This window comes from Sinohyriopsis cumingii, chromosome 2 (assembly GCF_028554795.1).
Source record: "Sinohyriopsis cumingii isolate HCF-2022 chromosome 2, ASM2855479v2, whole genome shotgun sequence".
Lineage (NCBI taxonomy): Eukaryota > Metazoa > Mollusca > Bivalvia > Unionida > Unionidae > Sinohyriopsis > Sinohyriopsis cumingii.
This window is the reverse complement of record NC_142962.1, coordinates 153,672,802-153,696,746: the sequence shown is the minus strand read 5'-3', so window position 1 is coordinate 153,696,746 and position 23,945 is coordinate 153,672,802. Positions and strand designations below refer to the sequence as shown.

The window sequence follows — 23,945 nt, the reverse complement described above, 5'->3', positions numbered from 1 at the left end:
CACGTTTCTGCCATATCTAAGTGAAAGTGCTATCAAAGGGAGACAACATCTTGACAATGCTGTTTGTGCAGAGGCGAATTACTGTAGTCCCTTTGTTTGAGATAAAGTACGTTTCTACAGTAAGCATTACGAAAATGATTTTCCCAACTTACTGATTTTGTTTGGTGCTTTACAGCACAGCATAACATGTAGGTTATGTAAAGTGCCTTAAAGTCCCTCCCTACTCCATCATTGATGCTCCAGTTGTTTATCTCCCTTTTTGATTCCATATTGTTCATGTCAATGGAAATTATATACACGATTCTTTCTTAAATTTGCTTGGTTCATTCCGAAGAACGTCATCACATCTGAGCTCCTCAAATGTCATTAGTAAGCAGACAAAACGATAACACCGCAGCAAAAAGCACATGTAAACCTCCTTCTAAAAATCCGACAACACAAGAGATGTGAGATATTGTCGTTCTTCGTAAAACTTGACTGATATGTGTTGCTGTTGCTACTGTTAGTTGTTTTTCGACTCTTGACACAAGTCGAGGAAATGGGAGCCAAGTGATATTCCCAATGACAAAGAGGCAGATGATCCAGGCTGGAATGCCTCGCGTCCCTATGGATTAGGAGTCTAAAGCTCTAGCAATGGAGCTACATCGGTTCCCAGAGGAATTTTCCCCACTCAATATTGTTTTCTTAACATAAATATTAATATGGAATATCAGCGAATAAATAGCATCATATATACCCGTGTTTGTATTATTCTAAAATCTGAAAATCGAAAGAGAAAGATAAGTCCTGATAAATCTATATTTCAGGGGAAAAGAGGAAAACGTGGAAAAAGAGGACCTAAAGGCGAACCGGTATGTAATGCTGGCGAAATAGTTGAAAATATAATTCACACTTATCATTCTTACAGTTGGGTGTTGGTGTAATCGATACACCTTTGTCTTGAATTACGTGATGTCAACGAAATGGCGTAATATTTTAAAAGGCTACTCTTTGTCCGTTGAAAACAGTATATTCGATGAAGAATATCTGTCCTTCCAAAACTCTTATTTGCGTGATATGTTTCGAAGAAAACTAGCAGAGTTCGGTGGAATCAAGAGTGCCACCTGCATCTATTATACGATTTACCCCCTACAATTGACTTGTAAACATTTTACCACAAAACTTGAATGTTCACGACTACCACGCCGTTCCCGTCTGGAGCGTAATAATGATATCTCACGATACTTGTTTGCATTAGATTGCCTTTTCGGACGCGACTTGATAAGAGATGCTATCAAACTGGTAAACAATGTCGCTTTGGCAAGCTAGTAATTGACAAGGTCATGTAACATACTACTGGACATTCGGAGTGCATTCCTTGTTGATTCTGATATCATTAGTTAAAAAGGTAGTTAATGGAAAAGCCGAATATTGTCATCGGAATTGATTATGGAAACTCAACAACACAATCCATTTTAACCCTTTCTTGTATCCGTGGATTTATTTTCAGAAATGCTATATTTATATGACATTACATACCGGGTAGCCACAGGAAGGTTTTCATATAGGTCAAAAAACTATAGTCGACAAGAAGGTTTTAATATATGTAAACTAACTATAGAGCCATAAGAAGGTTTTAATATACGTAAATCAACTATAGAGCCACAAGAAGGTTTTAATATACGTAACAAAACTATAGAGCCACAAGAAGGTTTTCATATATATGTACATAAAACAACTAGAAAACCATTTACTAATTTTTCCCAAAATTTGTTTTGTTTTTCTCATATTTCACAAAAGCGTTGTTAATTTAAAACTATATTATGAAAAATAGACTAAATATGGATTTAACGCCATTTGATTATGTGTAAATGTAAACTACCTTCCCCTTCTCCCCCTCCCTTTATTTTCGCTGTAAAAATGGGGCTTAATGCATGCCGACTTAAACAAAGTATTCCGTAATCTCTGTCATAAAAAAATGTTCACCAAAAAATAACGCAAACGAGCTTTAGTATCTTAAACTTACTATTTTATTCTGCACAATTTGTTTAGAATTTCTGGAAAAGGTAGTATTGATGAGGGAGGCCAGCTTTATGTACCAATTATCTTCCATATCGTTGGTGATTTTTTTTCAACAAGCACACTTATAAACAATCGCTAGTTCATTCCGTAGAATAATAATAATAATAATAATAATAATAATAATAATAATAATATTATTATTATTATTATTATTATTATTATTATTATTATTATTATTATTATTATTATTATTACTGGATAATTGTTTTACGGTGAAGAATATGGCCTTGGCAATTGTATCGGCAACCCAAATTGGAACAATAATGAATGGAGAAAAAAATTCAAAATATTTCTTTTTTAGGTCGTACAATAGTGGAGGTTACATGAATGTTTCCACTGTTTGCCTTCTGTTTGTACCTTAGTGAAAATTAAACTTATGACTTAAGGAAAGCCAGGTCAAGGGGAGATGGGGCTATTTATTTGTAATCAGTAATCTGGTCATTTATGACGTGTTGTTGGAACGCCATACATTAACCTCGTGTGATAATAATGTACATATATTCCTTCGAAAATTATCCTTTCTCTTAGTATTTTCATGGTCTCTATTATCAATATTGTATTTACTGAGAAAGCAGTCTCCAATATCAATATTGTATTTACTGATAAAGCAGTCTCCAATATCAATATTGTATTTACTGAGAAAGCAGTCTCTTTCAACAGTCTTGTCCTTGCCAACATTTATTTTACAATTTTTTTTCGTAAAATAATTAATAAAGATACGCTCTGCATAAACAATACTTTTTTTTAAGAACTTTGCCACAAGGTACATCTTTAATTTTCTTGTCAGTCCCATCTAATAACTTCACGCTTACATCACACATTACTATAAAGAAGCAATTGTTTAACTTTATTGGCAGAGAAGGGGCTAGCGATTTAGCGTCTGGATTTCTTTCGTTTTTATCCTGAATGTAGCAAGGACATAAATGGGTATAGTAATTTAGCGTTTTGTCTTTACTTTTTTATTCTGGACGTAACAAGTAAGGTTTATTTGAAAATACGCTTATTATCAGTAATAAAAAAACTAAGGTTTTCTTCTCTTTCCCAGAAGGCTGAGCATTTATTTAAATGTATCCTCCTTTAGAATTTAATTGGCAAGTCCCATTCATAAAGATCGAATATACTCATCTTAACATATTTCTAATTAGCGAAGTAATTGCACAAATCTGACATTTATTTTAACCATTTTCTCTCTGACAACAATTGCAATAATTATTATTCAACTAATACACAAAATTCACCATCTGAATTTCTATGCTTCCTGCTAATAATTTAGATAGGGAAGCCCAGGATTGGCTGTGCCATGTCTTCTTGGAGCTAACGGTCTTCACATCCCCGGGGGTACATATAGAGCGCTTCCCGCAAAAAAAAAAGATCATCTGGAAAATATAACGTATTGACTGCGATCTTCTGTATGAGGAAGGTTGAAAAATGGAGAGGAGTGGTCACTGCCGCACAACGTCAACGCAAGCGTCAGCCACTAAGCACAACTTGTTCCAATCATTCCAAAGTCTTTGTCCCATTTTCTGTTGCTATCTTTCTGCCACAGTGCAGAAAATTACAATTTTCGCTTTACCATTCACCACAATCTGAAAATCATTAGTATTAAAGACTTTCAAGTCTGACAAAAGTTAATTTATGAACTTTTCATTTTACCCCAATATTCGACGATCGGTCAGAACACCAGCGCATTTGGAATTTCCATGTCAGATTCTCCAAAACAAGGTTTAGCCATTTTATATCCCAGTTCCATCCACATCCCCTTTCCCGTTGTATACCTGAAGCTTTCTTATTAGGTCAGTGCCTGTCGGACTCTCACGCCAAAGGTCGTGTTTTCGATTCATGCCCATATCAATCTGGGTCGGCTGCTGCGTCATTTCTTTGGGCGTCATTTCTTTTTCTGCGTCATTTCTTTGGGCGTCATTTTTTGGGGCTAGCTTTTCACTCCCACACCATTTCATTCGGTAACGTGCTGTTAAATAACAAATGAACAAACAAGTCCTCAGTTTGTCCTACTCGTAATGTAAGGGTCACGGGTTCGATACCGGCCCAGTCCAGACCAGGTCGACTGCCACAGTCTGTCATTGGGAAAGGCACATAGTTCCCATTTATTCAGCATGATGCAATCAATAATGTGAAAAGAAACATTAACACCAATAGAAACAACAACTGATTGCGGATAGATTTCTTGACCTTAGTTAATTTCCTTTCTTTAAAGGCTGAAGAATACCTTTTATATTTAAAGATATTGAAAAGTGAATCTTTGTCTTGAATAATGAATCGTATTTTTGATAAATTATGAAATTAAAAGTTCTTCTAAAATATAAACATTTCTAAATACTTAATAAATCGTTTGAAGAAGGCGAAATGAATTCAAATATTAACAAGCTTACAGTACAATTGCAATAATCTGTCGTGTTTATTTCATAACAGTAGTCAAAGCATATTTATTTTCATGCGTCTTTACATGGAAATGTACTCTTGATAAATGACTGAGAATGCAGAGCATTCTAATATGTAATTTATTAACTTTATACTTGTTGATAATAATAATAATAATAATAACAACAACAACAACAACAACAACAGCAACAACAATAAAAGATATTTAGATTCAGTGCACGGTATTTGTTCAAAAATCAATTTAAAGGGTGAAATCGTGTATAGCGATCGCTTTTGTGAACGGCAAGTTTTGCCTTTTGTCACTAGTGACCGCTATTGACAGGTTTGGATATATAAATAAGTAAGAGAGAGAGAGAGAGAGAGTCATAGTCGTCACACTATTAGAACCTACAGTAAACTTAGTATTACCAGCAGGTGTAAATACCAACATAAATCCTGAATGTCACCTAGCCAATGTGCAAAGAGACACAACCTCTCAGTTCTTCAACGTGATCTGAAAGAAGTCTTATTAAGTATTGGTTATCTTCAACAAATTTACCGGTAATGCATTATTCTCATGTTATATTTGTCTCAGGATAAACTGATACAGTTATAGTTGCTTTCACGGCAACGACAACGTTTCCATATCAGCAGTAATAAACCTGTATCTACTCCATTTCGTTCCCAGATGAAGACATCACTGGTGTCAACATAAAAAAGACATATTACTAAATGCAGTTTGTCTATTAACAACTCTGCAACTCTGGTTAGTGTGGTTTTGTCGTTACAGCAAAGTAACACATGAAACATATTTTGTGTTGAGACAGTCGGGGTAAAGAACCTTGCCTATGGGCTGATCCTATCGTAGGACTCAAACTTGCACCCGTTCTGTCGCGAGTCCTGAACTCGAACAACCAAGTTATCGCGGCTCTTGTAAATTTTAGTTCAGCTTTCATCACAAAGAGGCTTATTTTTCACCAAACTATTATACATAATGAAAACTGTACATAATTATTTTTTTTCTCTAACAGACCCAAAGCAAAACACGCAAGCCTTGAAAAGCATGCCAGAATATTTTTCCACAATAATTTCTGAGAGACCCTATGCGATTCAAGTTGATGCTCATGTGACTGCGGGAAATCTAGATAAGCCATATTGAAGGTCAATGTTACACACGTTATGTCAGTGACAGCGTATTATCTGATGATGCTAGATCGTCAGTGTCACACGCAACATGTCAGAAACCGTGTACATCCTCTTTCATATTTTAACATCTACGTATAACGTATGGCTATTGTAGAAGCATCACAAATGGACCTTTACTCCTCCAGGCCATTTTTTTCTCTGTTATCCTTTTCTTTTTTATGAATTTAAAAATATTCCCTGCTCTGTACGTTACCAAACCATTCTAAAAATATAAAACCCCAAAAAGTATCAACCCATTATGGAGCCTCTTTTTAAACCTATTCTTTAATACTACTCATGCCTTTATGCGATCATGAACATTGCCCGTAACTTCAAACTATTACATCCAAAAACCAAGGCCTTTGTCATCGATTGACTAAAGTAAAAAACAAGGGCTGCCTCATTTCTTGACTGGGATACAACATAAATCAGTAATAAAAAATGACCTATGACCTAATAATACAGACCAGACAGGTCATCGAGTACCTAAGAACGGTACATCCTTTACGGGATTCCCAGCGATAAAAAAGACTCCGATTTTCCATAAATTACCTATTCACAAAGAAAGACAGATTTTCCATAATTTATTTTTTCACAAAGAAACTCCTATTTTTCTATAACAAGTTTATTCACAAACTTCGATTTTTACCAAGTCATTCGTTCAAACTTTATTTATCTTCAGTTGCACAACATTTCCTTATTAAGCAGTATAAAACAAACCATTTAAATATTGATTCTTTTGAAAATAAAGTCAGATTTGACTGACCTTGAACAATGTATAGGAAGTATACAAAGGATCCGGGTAATGAAATACCGTATATACTCGCTTAACATCGAGTTAAACTGCAAACAACAAAGATCCCGATCTGCTGAAACCTAATGTGCCCGCAGACCGGGATCTTTTTTTGTTTGTTCTACTGATTACTTCTAACAAACTGCACAGACTCAGATCTGCGGACGCATTATGCACGGCTGATCCAGGTTTGTGCAGTTTGCCGTTGGACTAAACTTATAGCGAGTATATACAGTATGCGGACTTTCAACTGTTTTTCGTTTTGTCACGTCTCAGAAAGTCAAATAACCGAAAATATTTTATTTTAAGAACTTCTTCTTTTTATTATTATTATCATTATTATTATTATTATTATTATTATTATTGATTCCAAGTTTCCATAACTGGGAGTTCGGCTCACTTCCTATTTATCTACTTGGTGCGACGCTAAACGAATTTGAAGTACTCAGAACATTCGATATAGTTTTAGGTTACGATGACCAGAAAGGGAATATGATGCAATTTAAAAGTAACCAAATACCTTTATAATAGCTGATTCGGATTGTCTTTCTTCTCTTCAAAGTGAGACTGAGAATTCCGTAATGGGCGTGATCGGCCATGTCTGTATATACTGTCCAAGTTTCCCGTTTTCTATTACTGATTTATGTTATATACCGATCATACGATGGAGTAGACTGCGTCCAAAACGTCATGTTCATATAATAAGGAGTCATGAGCTATTAGAATCGTAGAAGAACAAGACTACACTTATGATACCTGATAGTTCATCTGATTCATTTTCACAGGGACAACCGGGTTTAGACGCCCCTTGCCCGCTGGATGAAAACGGCCTACCAGTACCCGGATGTGGAGTGCGCGTACCAAGTCGATATGATAAATTACCATGACAACGTTGAGGTAAAAAGGGAAATAAATGAAACAGAACAAATACTTTTCATAACCTTTTCTATTCTTGAACTTACACGTGTATCTCGCGCTTACCGCGTTTTGCACGGCCATCAATGTAATTCGTGCTTACCGCGTTGTAACATGTATGATGAGAAACGTTTAAAATGAATCTTAAGAAGGAGCATTGAATGCCTCTGTGTTTTTCAAATGAAATCGATAATTTGCCTCTTTACGTATTAAGTTCGAACCAAATCGAAGAATGTGATTTGATCCATTCATCACATCGCCTTTGCTATGACTGCCAAAATTGTTTTATGTAAAATCTGTCGCTTTTTTGTTATAAAAACGTCCTATCTGATAGTGTTCAGATTTAATGTAAACTTTTGTAAGCTCTCCTAATATGACTTATCGCAAAATAGCAGCGTCAAGTCTTCATAAATAAAATAAAATAATTTTCTGACAGATTATGAAAAAAAGTAATTAACGGAATGTACATATGAAATGGATAGCTCAGTGTGATCACTCTCATTTATGATCTAAATGTTTACTATCATATATATATATATATATATATATATATATATATATATATATATATATATATATATATATATGTGTGTGTGTGTGTGTGTGTGTGTGTGTGTGTGTGTGTGTGTGTGAATATTTCAGACAACATGGATGAAAAATAATGAAATTAAGGGACATTTAATTTGTATTTTCATATATGCAAAATATATGTGTCTAATCATTAGGACAGCAGAATTCTTTTTCATCTGACAAACTTAATTCAACAGGTATTAGTACGTAATGGATCGCAGTATGAATATATGTTATTTTGTATATGAAAGCAAAATAAGCATTTCATTTGCTTATATTGTTGGTCATTGTTTAAACGGAGAAGCAAATATATTTTTAATATGTATATGATATAGATATTATATAACAGATGTAGATAGTATGTATATCATATGGGAACATGGCCTTGGTTCTTATTTGAAGCGCATATCAACAGAAAACGTCAGAATGCTCTAAATTAGCCCCAAAATTAGACTTTTTGCCGACCCTGACCTACTTTTTGCAGACCCTGACCTACTGTGAATGCTTCTTCTAACTCAGTAAATATAAACATCCATCCAAAATCAGCCTTTCTAAAGTTCAAAATTTGTACACATGTTTAAAAACGTAATTTCCAGGCCACAAATGACCTTTATAGTACGAGTACGTTCCCCTTCATTGCAGTATAAATACTCGTCTCCTGAGTGGTTTATACACAAGTTTTACTGCATAGTTCTCTACAGCGAACACGGGTTACGGGACTGAGACAAGCTTTGAAGCACACAAGTTCTACAGAAACATTAAATTGCACCACTGCGTGAACACACACACACACACACACACACACACACACACACACACACACACGTTCATGAATAATTGCGAAATATCAGCACATCAGACGAAAACAAGAATTTATTTATAGCTACAATCTCTAGTCGATATATGATTTTTCTTCTTCCTAAGCCTGTGGTGTTGTTTTTTTTTTTTTAATATTTTGACTCGTTAGAAAGCACATACTGATCTACATTTCTTATCTTCTTTCCCCATTAAGTTTTCATAATTCTTTTTATGAATAAATAAATTGTTTACCGATAAACCTGCTAATGCAAAAACAAATTGTAATCCACATCCATTACTACTTCTGTCTATCGTAACACACTGCATGACATCGTAACCTTGGACATTGGATTTAGAACATTCCTGACAAGAGCGATTTATCATGTTAGTGGAAAGTCCGGACGTATATCTAACAAATCGTCAGGTTTTTATCAAAACTTCAGCCCTATCAGCAAACGCGGAGATTGGCCTTTGAGGGGAGACATGCGATCAGACCACATAAAACGATAGTGAGGTTACGGGTCAAGTTCATGAGTCTACTACGTACATGTAGGTGCTATTATAGTTTGTTCTTCTTTAACTTGTCATAAGAACCACATGATAACTTTTAAAACTAATCCATGCGATCAGCTAAATTTGTTTAATTTTTTTCTCAAACAGGGCCACCTTTCACCCAACATCTAAAATGTTCCTACTCAAATTGAGATTTGTAAATATACTTGGCTGGCAATAATGAATTTTTCATTAAATATTCAGCAATCATAAAGTGTGAAAATAAAGTTGAAATATTTCTAAGTCCACTCAAATATTGTCTTTCTGTTCAAAACTTGTGCATTTCCTCACATTTGAAGAATTCTTGGACTCTCTCTTCTTCTACTGACATCAATCTTTAAAGCAAACTTTATGCCACGTAACAAGGAATTCGTCTAAAACATTAAATATTATTGTTTCGACGCTTTCAAAAGAAAACGTGAAGATTACGCGATACAATGGAATGGGGTGGCTAATGCAATCAGGTCAATGTAACACAAAAATATGACGTACATAAGCAAGTTTGCTTTGGTTTGGCTTACATCACATTAACAAAAGTGGGTTATTTAGTGCCGACGTAATTGGAGCAAAGTACCTTGCCGAAGGACACACTACTATAGCCGACTGGAGCTAATCCTATAGTAGGATTCGAACCAGCACCCTTTCGGTTACGAGTCTATCACGCTGCTCACTGAGTCGCCGTGGCCCGGAGGGGGGTGGGTGGGGGGATAATAATCGATGCGTGTGGAAAACGTACATGAATTGATTGAATTATTATCTTGTCATGTATGTATGCACTGTTCTGGAGAAATTATGAATAATAATTCCTCAATGTTTACAATGAACACGCACATAAGTCTAGTTCAACTACAAACAGCATATACTCCTATCTGCCGTCGCATAATGCGCCGGCTGATCAGGGTCTCTGTATTTTTGTTGTACTGGTTGCTTCTAAACAGCCCAAATATGCCGATGTCAGACTGAATTCAGGTCCCCGTATAAACATGGCAAAATAAAAATTCAACGTTGATAACTGAATCCAAAAGATGCTGAAAATGAGTCATACATATTGAACACTGACAAACGTTAAGGTCAGTTTTCAGTGTCTTCTTTGGGTTCATTATTCAATCGTGCTTTTAAATAAATTAAAAAAAACACCATCAGTTATTACTCTACCACTTAGCAGGCCATTATCTGGTCATTGTAAAATTTTGGATCGCTGTTCAATATTAAGTTTATCAGTCGAATTTAGTCCTATATTATTTAGTAGGCGTTTGGGGTCATTTGTTTTGCAATATGTGAATCGCTGAAGACACTTAGTAATCTTATTTTTACTCTCTTTCACCATCGTCCGTCATTTATTCATGTTTTTGAAAACTTCACTCTTGATCTACCTGTATAAATATTGTTGAATTGTTCTTGAGAAAGGCGATAATAGAAAATCATCTTGAATGGCAAAAGACGTCAGCAGAACAAAATTTAAAAGCCTTAGTACGGGTTGATTTAAGGCAATGTCGTCATACACAATTCCTACTGGGGGAAAAACCGTCTCAGATTATCCTTGGCTTCCGATTTTAGTCTCTGTACTCAGCCCATAGACTCTAATTACCTCCGTAACACTTTGGTTTCACAGTTGGATGTTTCTAGAATAGATTGAACTTATAAAGATAGATATTTATGAGACCTTTGGGATCATCCAGAGGCTCTAAGGCAGTGCTAGGTATCCACAAAGTAATAATTATAGACACTTGGTCATAGATGGGAATCCCGGTACTGATCCAAGAGCTTTCCATTAACCTGATGGCACCTTGGCACCATTGATGGGTGTCCCTGGACCAGTTTGATGCTCTGTGGCTGATCTACGGGTCTCGTGTCATATATTGGGGGTCTTCGGTAGTTACATTGTGACGACTATATGGTCACAAACTTAAGTAACAGAAAAGAAGCGAATCCCAAAAGTTTTGTAAAACTTAACAAACAATTTAATTAATACAGTAATAAATGAAAAATCTGAGAGGAACTTACAGTATAATGAAGTGAATCAAAATTAGTCCTTATTAAGGTTTATGAGAGTCCTAAATGAATGAAAAGTCAAAGATGAGTGCTCATCTTGAGTTGCTATGCTGACTTTTTAAGGTTTCATGACCTAACATGGAAGACTGCACACAATTTCTTGTCTACATGTTGGAAAATCGCGTAAACATTGTGAAGATGACAGTTATGATCAGAAAACGGGATCCGAATGCAAGATTTTATAAATGAGGAGGATATCAGCTTTTTCATGTGCGAGGTATAACCGGTATACCGGATCACCGCTGTATTTTTTTTCCCGGTGGTACTTATCACGGTAATGTACATGTACTTCGGTAGCTTCCGTCAGTAAGGAATATACAGAAATTACCGAGTAATCTTGCTACGAATTTAATGCTATTAATATCATGTTTTCTGTTTAAAAGACAAAATAATTAAAATATATTAATTTGGTTTTTTACAAACAGTTTTATTTGTTATAAATTCACTTTGAATATTACAAATACATTTATATCCACGATTGTTTAATGACATGTTTGACACGAGTCACGTATACCAAGGTAGTGGCCAAATGGGATTTGTGAAAAAATATTCGGTTCAAATCCAAATGTTTGGGAAAAATTCGGATTAAAAACCAAAACGAAATGTCTAATTTAAGTTATGTACTTGTCAATGTTATTGTGTCAAGGTGTCCGTTGTAAAACAGATAACTATCAAAAAATTGTCAAGAGAGTTGTTGTTTTCTGTTTGAGTTTTACGTAATTTCTCAAGTCCACTAAATATTTTCTCATTTGTTGAGTCAGTGCGTTGTATGTTTACTGGCCCTCTCTAAAAATACGGGTTGGCAACCCACTCAAAGTTTCCCTGCCTATTATATCAATAGTATAGCTAGTCAATGGTAAGCTTCTCTGTCAGCACTTTCTCTGAACGAGCTCTCTTATGTCAGCGTCATGTCTTTTATAGGGTGTCAGCTACTGTGTAAGTTGAATCATCCTACTTTAGTTACATTCTTTAGATTAAACGTATATAACAATTAATATATACATAGCAAATTCATCTACTATAAGGTAATAACCATTTAATATTGTGACGTTTGCACGCATTGGGGGTGGGGTTCTTCCAATATATATATTAATTAAATTAAGATGAAAATTCCACCCTGGCTCGTTGGGTTAGGAAGTTAAATTAGTGACGAGGTAGATTTACAGCTCTGAGCCCCCAGTCAGCAATGCCGACGGTTAAATTATAGAGAACACGAAGATGAATTCAATTAATAACAATTTAATAAATTCGATAATTTAAACGATAAACTCTCAGTCACCCGTCTTTCCCTCAACCAAGTGACAGCCTAATTCATCCCGTGATTTACAGTGTGAGTTCGATTTTCCCCCTATCCTTGCGTCTACTCATCTCTTTTTTTCCCGCTAATTCCTTCCTTCCTTCCGTTCCTCCAACACCTCCTTCGACTCCGTTTCCCTCTCGACTATCTCCTCCTCCAATTCCGCTCCCAATTTCCTCTTCATCCCTTCTCTCCCCTTTTCCTCCTAGACTTCAACTTCTCCTGACTTCTCTCCTTTCTTCTCCTTTCCTCCGTCTCTCTATCTGAGACTACGGGACCAAACTGTAACTGGTCTGTCCCTCAAAGCTTCCTTATTTGAAGCTGTCTGTACTTAGAATTTCCTGTTCTAAGATATTCCCGCCAATAACGAATGGCTATTCGGAGTTACGCTAACCTCCTCTGGCAATCTCTCTTAGCGAACTAATTCTTGCCGGAAGACGCGGAGATATCATTCTACCCAAATCAGGGTCTCTCCCCTATCACGATTCTGATTGGGTGGCGCTGTGACCCTGTCCAATCGTCTTAGCGGCCAGTTCAACCTGGCTGTCTGTCTGCAGGGAAAAAAGTTAAGACACTCCCACTTCTTCGTGCAACTTCTTTTGATCTGGACAAACGTTTCCACATCTAGGTGATAATTGGCTATCTGGCGTCCTCGCAGCTCCTAGGTCTGGCTCTCCACTTCTAGCCACGGCAATCTTACATAATGGATTAGTGGTAGCCTGCGGCAATGTTTAACATCAAACAATGGCTTGTCAGAATTACCTTGTTTCAAACTGGGGCTACTCTGAGTCGGGGTAAGCGTGACAAATATTCAGGAGGGAAGGGTTGCAATTTTCTTTTGAGTTAAGATATTTTATTTTATTTTATCTCAAAACAATATGTTGGATATGATATGGTGTTCGTTTGCTATAAATCGGAGCAATATATTTTTCCAGACGGATTTTTTTTTCCTGTAAAATATCGTCTTTACCCTGTATCAAAATAGTATATTGTTGGCCTCCAATGTAACTGCGGTACCGTGATACGTATCGCGGAATAGTCAGAAGTACTGCGGTACCAAATTTTTCGTTGTACCCAGATCTAACAGATTCCCATCCAACTCATTGCAAAACAGCTCACACAACCACACAGTCACGCATACAAAACGGCACCAGAAGAAAAAAGGTAGCGATACATATGGATTGATATTGACTGCTTCAGTCTTCCGTGTCAAAATACACATAACAGTACATTTAAGTTTCTTGCTCGACAAGCAGGAAAATAACAGAGGCGCAGTTGAGACTCCAACTCGGGGTATCTGGAATTTACAGCTTACAATGCTTAAGTTTCAGCCGCACCGGTTTATGTATTGATATCGAGATGTATTGGCTTCTGGTGTATGTGTTGGTACAGTTGTGATGGGTAATGATGGAAGGAAATTTTTCAACGAGGTCATTCTTAATCTATATATGGTTCGTTATTCAACTTGTCATATCCGGCAGGTTCAGGTATTATTCAGTAATTGAAAACTGTGCCTCTGCTGTTGAAAGCTGAACGTCAGCCATTTATTCAATGGGATCACTTTCAGTCTGACACCAGCGAGTTATGCTACGGCAGATCTTGGTCTATGCAGATTACAGAGTAGATATGATATTAATATTAATCTGTAAATATTTTATAGTATTTTTGTGTGCTATGGGATAGACCACGAACGTTTGAAAACATCATCTGTGAATTACTCATTGATGTGCTATGCAATAGGCCAGAACAGTCTGAAAACATCGTCTGTGAATTAAACTTTGATATGTTATGGAATAGGGCCACAAAAGTTTGAAAACATCTGTGAAGTACACATTGATGTGCTATGCAATAGGCCAGAACAGTCTGAAAACAGTCTGTGAATTAAACTTTGATATGCTATGGAATAGGGCCACAAAAGTTTGAAAACATCATCTGTGAATTAAACATTGATGGTACATGTATACTGTTTTCTATTTGAATGTACTGAAAAGGTACAATTATAAAAGCCATAAATTCGTCCCAAATTGTGTCTTAATCACCAAAATGTTAGAATATTTCTTCAAAATTAAAATCAAGTGATCTTCCTTCTTTCGCAGAAAATCTATGAATGGCTTTTCTAAAATTTGCATGAAACTTTTCAATCTTTACATGACGCAATTATTTTAATAATTGTCAAGAAATAAATGTGTTAAAAGTATCCATTAGTTTATGTCATAGTGACACGTTCGCAAAAATAATCTTAATTACAGTGGTAAAATGTGGCATAATTATTCAAACTTAAACTAGTCCAGATATAGCTTGTCTCATACACATTTCCATTAACTACTTAATATTTCGTTTTTATTCAGATAGCATCTGCGTTAATCTTCGGTTACTAATCGAAGATCTCGGTTTGCAATTTAAATATCTTACTTTGTTCATTCGAGGTCTCTTGATACTAATCAAAGATCCTGGTTTACTTAATCTGCAAACGAGATCTCTTAATATAAGAAATCACTGGAGGTATATCCCTGTATCGGTTAAACGTACCTACATAAACACGTGTTTAGAGTTCACATTTTTCTAGACTCAAAGTCAGATGAGATGCTTGTTTACGATCAGCTAATCCAAATTATAAATGTCGTTGTAGTGCAATGTAGGGGTTTTGTTAGGACAATAAAAAATGCATGCATTCGTACGACGCAGAAACACAAATAGGTTTTGGACCGATCATTTAGTCATATGAGGGGTAGATGGGTGGGGCTTCGATTTTTTTTCCAACCAGGGTATTTTTTTTTCTTTCATCACAAGATAATTTTTTCAAACAAGTATGATGAATAAAATTCTTTTTTTCAGACAATTAAAACGAAATTAGTTTTTGACGCTATTTGTGGTCAGGAATTGTTTTCCAAAATGGTCCAGTCCTTTGGTTCTACAGTTTTAATGACAAAGAATATTGTAAAAGTCATGCTGAAAAAGGGACACTGGTTTTAAATCATTCTCTGTTTTCTTCATACCCGATACACGAGATGGTATAAATTTAAATTTAAACGTGGCCTAGTACTGAGCGGTAAGATTAATGAAATGATTTACAATCTTCACGTGTGATAGGTGTGTCCTCGTATCCCTACAAAGGTAATAATTTAACATTTACAAGTGGCTGGGTATGACTGGTACAGACGTGTTCTCATATCCTAATATTACTAGATGCAAAAATGGAGGATCCGCGTGGTGCAAAAAGGAATAGTCTAGACGTACTGTCAGGATATATCCTATTCTTTATGCAAGCGTCATTATTCTGTAGCCCTTACGTTGATTTGGTATGTGAATTGCCTAGGACATGCAGATTTATCTTGATACGGTTTCGTCTTTTCTGGTCCATATTTCACGGAACTGTTGCCCTTTCTCGATCAATTTTAAATCGCCCTCACCTTGTTACCAACATGTTCTATTGCAAGTTTGTTTGTGCGTATCGTCCCATGGACGCAGATCTGGCTGTTATGGGTTTTGTCTCGTCAACTCCATTTTGTATAGAGTTATGATTCTTTACAATTGTGTTCATATCTTCGCATCGGATTTTGCTTCTAACCGGCACAACTCAAAGAACGCTCAACATATTCTAATGCAATTTTATACGTACATTGCCTCATTGACTTAGAGTTTTCAAATATGGGTTTGATCTATTCAACTTCATTTTCTTACAGACTTGTGGCCCTTGACAATTTAATTTATGTCTTCATATGGGACGCTGCGTGTAATCGGCACAATCGAAGAGCCATTCTTCCTATATAACAACAGATCAGCTCCCATCATCCGAACCCAACCTCACCTCCACCCGTCTTTTATACAAATTAGTTTTGTACCACTCAAAACCCCGGCGATGTCAACATCTGTCAAACTCTAAACCATATCTGTGTTTTCATTTGTACGTTCCATACCTGTCTCCAAATGTTTTAATGCACCGTTATGAACCTCTTTTCTGTTTTTACTCATCTTGCAACGTAGACAGATTCCTCATCTCTTAGTGGAAAGAGACTGAGTTTTAAAATATATCCATCCATGGCTCCTTTAACGATATAATTACATGGCGAAAAGGGTGTCAGTTCAATTCACACCAATGGATCAGACCGGATCGAAAACCTGAGTGTGTCATTAGTTAAACCCGATCGGCAATCAGGGTGTGTCCCTGCGAACCTGATCAGCAACCGGGTTGTGTCCTTGGGTAAGTTACTTTACTCAACATGCCATCGGCACGATGTAACCGTCAAAGTTTTGTTGTCTCATAAAACACCAACAAAAAAGAAACAGACAAAACAATATATTTTCACTATTAGCTTGATCCAGAGTTGTAAGTAGAGTACAATACAGAAACTCTGATGAATATATATTATCCCCATTGTGCTTTTGTCTCTTTTATTATATTTTTGTATAAACGGTGGGAATTATATTATCCTGTCGGGATGTATGTGTTTCTGTGTGAGTAATGTGAGATAACTCTTCTACAATTTGGGATCGAGGCTTCAAGCGTTGGGATATAATTGAGGTTGGTCCGCATATGAATAGCGATTAAGATCCACACAGCGGGTGGAGGTTGGGACTCTTTTGCAAATGATTTTGATGTGGGTGAAAGTGCTTACTAAGAAAAGCGTAGTAATAATGCTGCTTTATTACGTTCTTTAGTATTAATTATATACTTTGCTTCTCATCGGATGTAAAATTTTCTTCCTTTTTTTTAAATTGCAGATGGCTGTAGAGAAAGCTGTAATGAACAAAGCTGAAACATCGAGGCTTAGGAGAGACAAGGGACCTCAATATACTAATTTCACTTAAAATCTTCCTATGATTGCAAGTGAACTATTTTCGACAGACCCATAACTTGTTAACTATACTTCGGTTTTTGGAACGTAATTTTCGATCCTGTTTGCCACGTCTGTCGTAATCTAACTTAACTGGTGACTGAGACAACAACATAAAATACTAGTATCCTAGATAATCTACCGTTAAAACAATAGTATGTTCACAATACGAAAAATAAATTGACCAACGAACAAATATAAAGTGTATATTATCCATGTAATTCACACCATTTGATAACAACCCTTTTTATTTCTACGTCATTAGAGAAAAATGTGTCGGTTAGTAGAATTTCTAGTATAAGCTATCTTGAAGTAATGAAAGGTGATTTGATTGATTTCTTCTTTTTTTAAGCTATGGCTGAAACAAACCCCCCAGTTTTGTCGGATCTGTTGGAATGGGATGAACTTTTTCGGTCAAACTGAAGTCTCGAATGTCATTTAGCGTGTAGCCAGTAAATAATACATACACTGGTTATCTTATTTCATATGTAATTTCCGTAACAACACACTCTTTTAATGTCAAATAGATGTGGACTATTTTGAAATCGATTGCAGCGTATCAGTCTACATGTCGAACAGTTCATTCCTAACTTTAAGATTTTTATATTTGACTGAATTCTGTTCGACTATTTCACTAATTTGCTTCTTTGAATGATGAAGTCTTATTGCTCGTGCTTTGTACGCGAAGTTCTAACCGGGTCATTGGCAGACGACATTCACTTACCGTATATACTAGTTTATGAGTCGAGTCCAACTGCAAACAAGAAAGATCCTGATCTGCCGTAGAATAACGCCCCTGCATATCAGGGTCTATGTTGTTTGTTCTTTTGATTACTCCTAAACAAACTGCACAGATTCAGATTTGCGTTATGCGACGGCAGATCTGGGTCGATGCAGTTTGCAGTTAGACTTTTCTTTTAAATGATACGATAAGTGGATCATGGGATATTGGTGTTCTTTAAATACATGTAGCCATTAATCAGTATCGTTGGGTGTATATTTTGCTATCGCAAACTGCCGTTGTATAAATGTATCTGAATCTGTATATCAGTATACGACAGTTATTAACCATATTATACAGCCAAAGTTATACGTTTTAATATACTGTTATATACCGAGGAGAACACAATTTAAGTCTTCCAGTAACTTTAGCTTTGTACATCCTATGAGCCTAATGATGCAATAATTTCATTTGTTTTGATTACCTAAGCTTCATGAAAATTATGCCAGTTATTTTGCATCTTTTGAACTTGACATTTGAAAGAGTCCTTTCGAATCCTTTCGAAGACTTATAATCTTCGTCCTTGAATAAAAGAAAACAGATTTATATTACTTGGAATACCTATGACGTGTTATTCTCGGTACATAATACATTGTAAAGGCTGGTGCCGGCACAAATGCTTTACGCTAAATACTAGTACATGGTACATGGTACTTGTTTTTTGTTTGTTTGCTTGTTTTGCTGGTTGGGAGGGGTGTGTCTTTTGTTTTGGAGCTGGATTGTACCCGCTGTAAAATAAAGCCGATCGCCAATCATTGCTGCCCTCTGGCAGTCATTCAATTACAAAATTATATTTATGAGGTATTAATTTCATAGTTTTGTATATAAGATCCACCTTAGGGACCCACCATTTAATTTATTTTTTCTTTTGAGGAAGGAAGCGGGAATTTTGTTAAAAGAATATTGCGACCCCCAAATAATTTGAAGGAAAAAAATCCTTTATAAGATTTCCCGACGAGAAAAAATATATATATTTATTATATTAGTTGGAGAAAACAAATTACCTTGAGGTGAAAGAAAAAAATTAAAATCGTCTTCTTCCCACTCAAAAATGTAAGGGCCGGCCCTTACTATTTCACCTCATTTAGTAAACTAAGGCGTCGGCTTTTATTGCTGTATGCCATCGTTAACACATTAACCCCTGGAGCTTTTTGCCATTTTTTTCCCCCTGAAAATCGAGTAGGAAACACAATTTGAAAGCTATTTCTGAATAGACTCGAAAACACCAAATTCCCGGTCATCTTTCAATAACATACTGCCTAGTTGTGTTAGAAACATCATTTTTCGTTGGCTATTTGACTCGCGCATGAGCAGAAGGGTAAAATTTGGACCTTTTTTTTTTTTTTTTTTTTTTTGTTTGTTTGTTTTTTTTTTGCTAAACGGAGCCATTATTTTTGTATGGAGGCCACTCTTTATTCCAAATGCCCATCTTATCCTACTTTTTGCAAAGGCTCATCTGTCTGTTTGCAGTTCTTACCGGTTTGCCTTACATCCGAAACCAAAAAGTCTAAAATACGGACACAAAATGGGATTCCGACCATGGGCGCCTTTTGCGTAAAAGAAAGTCGGGTCCAAAAAATGAGGTTTTTCTATCTGTATTTTGTAGTACAACTAGATATTCCAGATTATTTGGTATCATTGTAGAGCTACATCTGTCTACCTTTCTATAATAACGCCCACTTTAGTGTATCATGCATGACCATGACGCTACAGATCTCGGCAGTAGGCTACTACCTCCTGCCCGGTAAATTCGTCGCTAGGGGTTAATGTGTTAAATTGATACATCGCCCCAGAACAGAGAACGGGGAAGACAAGCCTACAGCTGCCTGAAATTTCCCTCCTGCAACAAGACGAAAACTACCTAAAATTTATAACATTCTACCCTTGTATTCTTTATACAAAGGGCAAATTCCCCTGCCTCCCTCTCCAAAAATGTATATAACACTATCCTATGTCAAACTCCCGTGAATAGATGCCCTTTTTGACACTATTTTCCCCGACGCTTATACATGTGCTTTGAATAAAGATGCGTTTCGCAGAGGATGCATCACGGCAACCAGTCCAATGTTTAAACAGGAGAAAATATCAGTATTTTGTTTAATTAAATCGCGAAACAACGACACCGACATGAAATAACTAATGACAATACAGATGCAAAACATGACATTTTTTGCAGAAGGAATTATGTAAAAAGTTCCATCTCTTCAAAGTGAACAATTTTATCAGCTTATATATATATATATATATGAGAGCTGAATGATGCAAGGAAATATTACTGACCTTGCAATTTTTTAAATGAAATATGCAATATTTTATTGTGAAAATGTCACACTAATGGAATGCTAGCAAAGCTATATAATTTTAAATTTTGCAGCGAACACTGCCAAACCTTCTAAATGCTCGCCCAGACCTACTTATCTGTCCGGGTGAAATTTTGCGAAGACTGACACATAGTCCACAGTCGGATTCGTGCCGCCAGTCCATCGAAATGGGACTACTGACTTGCGTATTGTGGCAGATTGGTGGAGCTTGTCAATCAGTATAAAATCCGGCAAAATCCAAGCTATTAGCTTGAAATGACGTATGTACCCTTGTTACAGTAAAATACCAACCTCGTCAAAACCAGTACGTGACTTCATGGATGCAATTTTTTTTATATATAAATAAATCGTGCATTTAACTATAGATACAAGTAAATCAGACTGGAGGATATGTATTTATTCCCTTTTTTTAGGAATACCACGTGAATAGCATATTCGAGAAGCATGCAGAATACTTCATGTTGAAGTGTGTATTTTGAGTAGATGCAGTTTTAATTAGTTTACATCCCGGGGAATGGCAGCAATAATGAACCTTGCATCGCTTACTTTTAGTTTTCTAATTGTATATCCATCATTGTCGGCGAACATCTCGATCTGACCTTGAATTCATAAAGCTTTCAAATATGGTCATGCGATCTCATTCGACACACTGAGATCAAGTATCTTCAAAGCTAATGAGCAACAACAACAACAGCAGCAACAACAACATTGATGATGATAATAATAATAATAATAATAATAATAATAATATTATTATTATTATTATTATTATTATTATTATTATTATTATTATTATTAAAGATTGTATTTTAAACTACTTTATCATATGAAATATACTTATAAATTATTTAGCTTTAGGTTTGATAAAGCTTTCCGCTTTTATAAATTCAAGGACATATATGTGTTCAATGTACCTGCAAAAGTGTGAGTGTAGCAACTATATATGCTTCATCACTATTTCTTTTTGTCATATAAATCTTAAAGCGCAGTCAATAATGATTTATATATTTTCATTTTTTTTAAAATTCTGAACTTAAGATAAACAGAAATATAATTATAATGTAGTTTCGCCAAAGGGTTACATTCGTGGTGGTTCAATTTTATACGTATGTATTACAATAGGCAGTTTAGCATGCTCAATCCCAAACTATGTTTTTTTTTTTGGTTTTTTTTATCGATGTCCAATTAGAATTATGCACCAGCTGGCAGTAGATTTGAAATTTCTAAGTAAATGTTTCAAACACTAAAAGATTTTCTTGCCCCAAAAAGATATTCAAAGTGGTGATTGTCCTTGTAAAATTATATGCTTAAAAATTGTTGTACATTTATTTGTTTAGACTATAATTATAGTGTGGTTGTTGTTATGCATATTTTATACATTAGTATTATCATGGATGTATATTATCGCCATTCTCTGTCATAACCAGAATATTGTAATCATAATCCGTTTTTGTCGCACGTTATTTCATATTGAGGTGAATGATTATATGGATGTATTAAATGTTATATTTTACAATGTGATATCTGTATTTCCTATTCTTTACCAGTTTTTATAAAGACCATGTCAAAAGTATATAAAAGTTAAGCTACCATCTTTTGATTTTATTTTTCTTGCTTCGAAAACCAAAAAAAAAGAGAATTTTGTGTAATTACATTTGTTTTACTCTCCTCCCCTCTTCCTCCCAAAAGTCTTTCTTACATAAAACGTATGTCTTTCTTACATAAAACGTAAGTCTTTCTTACAAAAAACGTAAGTCTTTCTTACATAAAACCTATTACGTACAAGTTCAGTCCTTGACCTTTAGCAACTGTGACGATTAAAGAAACGGTGACACTCTAGCCTACATCTTATGTTCTTACTGAAAGCAAATCAAATTAAAGATAATATTTATTTTTCATTTTTAATTTTACAGATGGAAAGGTATCAAAATCCAATTACTATATACTTCCCTGAAATGAACAAAAGGTTAATAAATATTACCTGTTTCACTTGCGAATCTATTTACCATATACTTGTTCAAGGATTATATTTCAATATTTCAAAAGAAAATTTTCTGATTTACAATTATGGGAAAATACCTTTGACACAAGATGTAACTTTTTTAACAAAACGTGTAAGATATGTATTCAGATGTTGAATTATAAATATATAATTATTATGCAAATAAAGAATCAAATATTTACTGAGTTTTTTCTTTATTTACATTTTCTTACAAGTACAAACATTTACTTTTTCATATTCTTAATTAGTATGTCAGTTTTGATAAGAGACGGCTTCCATATTTTCTCACTTTTATAGTATACACATATGCATGTATGCATCGGATGTGCATCAGTAGGAAAAACTGAATGATACGTATTGTTACATGACCAGAAGGGATATTTTTATTTTTTGTAGTAGGAAAGGTTACAATAATCACTTAATGGGAGTGGCGACAAGACATTAAATATACATTCTTCCAGCTATGTACTTGGATAGTTTCTCTGCTTGATGATTTTAGTCATACAGTAATGCGTACGGATAATTCACGATTACGGATTTTTTCATGTTCAAAATTACATTGTCACATTTGCTAAGTCTTTAGAAATTTTGCCTAATTTTCTTTAACTATTTTTTGTAATAAAAATATTACAAGAAGGAGTGGTGAATTAACCTATGTATACAAAGGAGTGGTGAATTACGTTATGTGAGTATAAACGGTAATGTTGGACACGTAGAACAGTAAGTTTCTTGACTTTCCGTGCTCATTCTACAAGTTACCTATCGGTTTTCTAGTAATACGGATCTTCTTCTTCATAGGAGCACAAAATAGCAGATAATTTGCAAGACATATCGGTCATCAACCTGTTTATCGCAAAAACAAAAACTGGCTGATTACAGCTTTCTTTATCTGATATCGCGCGCATATGATTTGATTTGTTTTCTTGTAAGGAGCAACTAAGGGAGGCACCAGCCGTAGTGGTTCAGTATTTAGTGCGCAGAACTTGTGGTCAAAGGGGTGCAGGTTCGAATCCTACCATTGGACCAGCTCAGAGGGCGAGCTGGATAGAACGTAGGGAGAGTCTCTTAGAGTGTTTGTTGGGTGAGCTGGAGGAGGAGTACTGGAGAAGACAAATTTGGATAATCGATAATTAGTTTCATAGGTGAACGAAATGATGGATAATTTTATTAGGAAACTGTAAATAAAGGTCTTTGCTGAACCCAAGTAAGATTCACCGACATTGTCATTTCATATACGTACATCAAGAAGTCTGTATGACTTAATGAAATTATTCATTATTTTTAATTTCAATGTGACCCACACCGGTGGCAAACACGAATATTAAAGTATATAATCGCAGGCAACACTATTTATTTGATATGTTTTTTGTCTACATAAACTTTGTTGGTGTCTTTCACAGTCGA

The 23,945-nt window shown here is 35.3% G+C and overlaps 1 protein-coding gene across 10 annotated transcripts in view; it reads left to right on the top strand.

The window, feature by feature from the left end:
- The window catches only part of LOC149806135 (uncharacterized), a 248,749-nt gene extending 226,029 nt beyond the window's left edge, over positions 1-22,720 (top strand). For 7 of the 10 annotated variants that reach the window (XM_089951035.1, XM_089951034.1, XM_089951033.1 and 4 more), the window contains 3 exons: positions 807-851; positions 7,204-7,315; positions 17,325-22,720. In XM_089951035.1, the coding sequence (XP_089807161.1) occupies positions 807-851; positions 7,204-7,305 (147 nt within the window). In that variant the 3' untranslated portion in view covers positions 7,306-7,315; positions 17,325-22,720. The remainder of the gene's footprint in view (positions 1-806; positions 852-7,203; positions 7,316-17,324) is intronic. The other 3 variants (XM_089951036.1, XM_089951031.1, XM_089951030.1) reach the window with 1 other exon arrangement.
- The last annotated feature ends 1,225 nt before the right edge of the window (positions 22,721-23,945 follow it).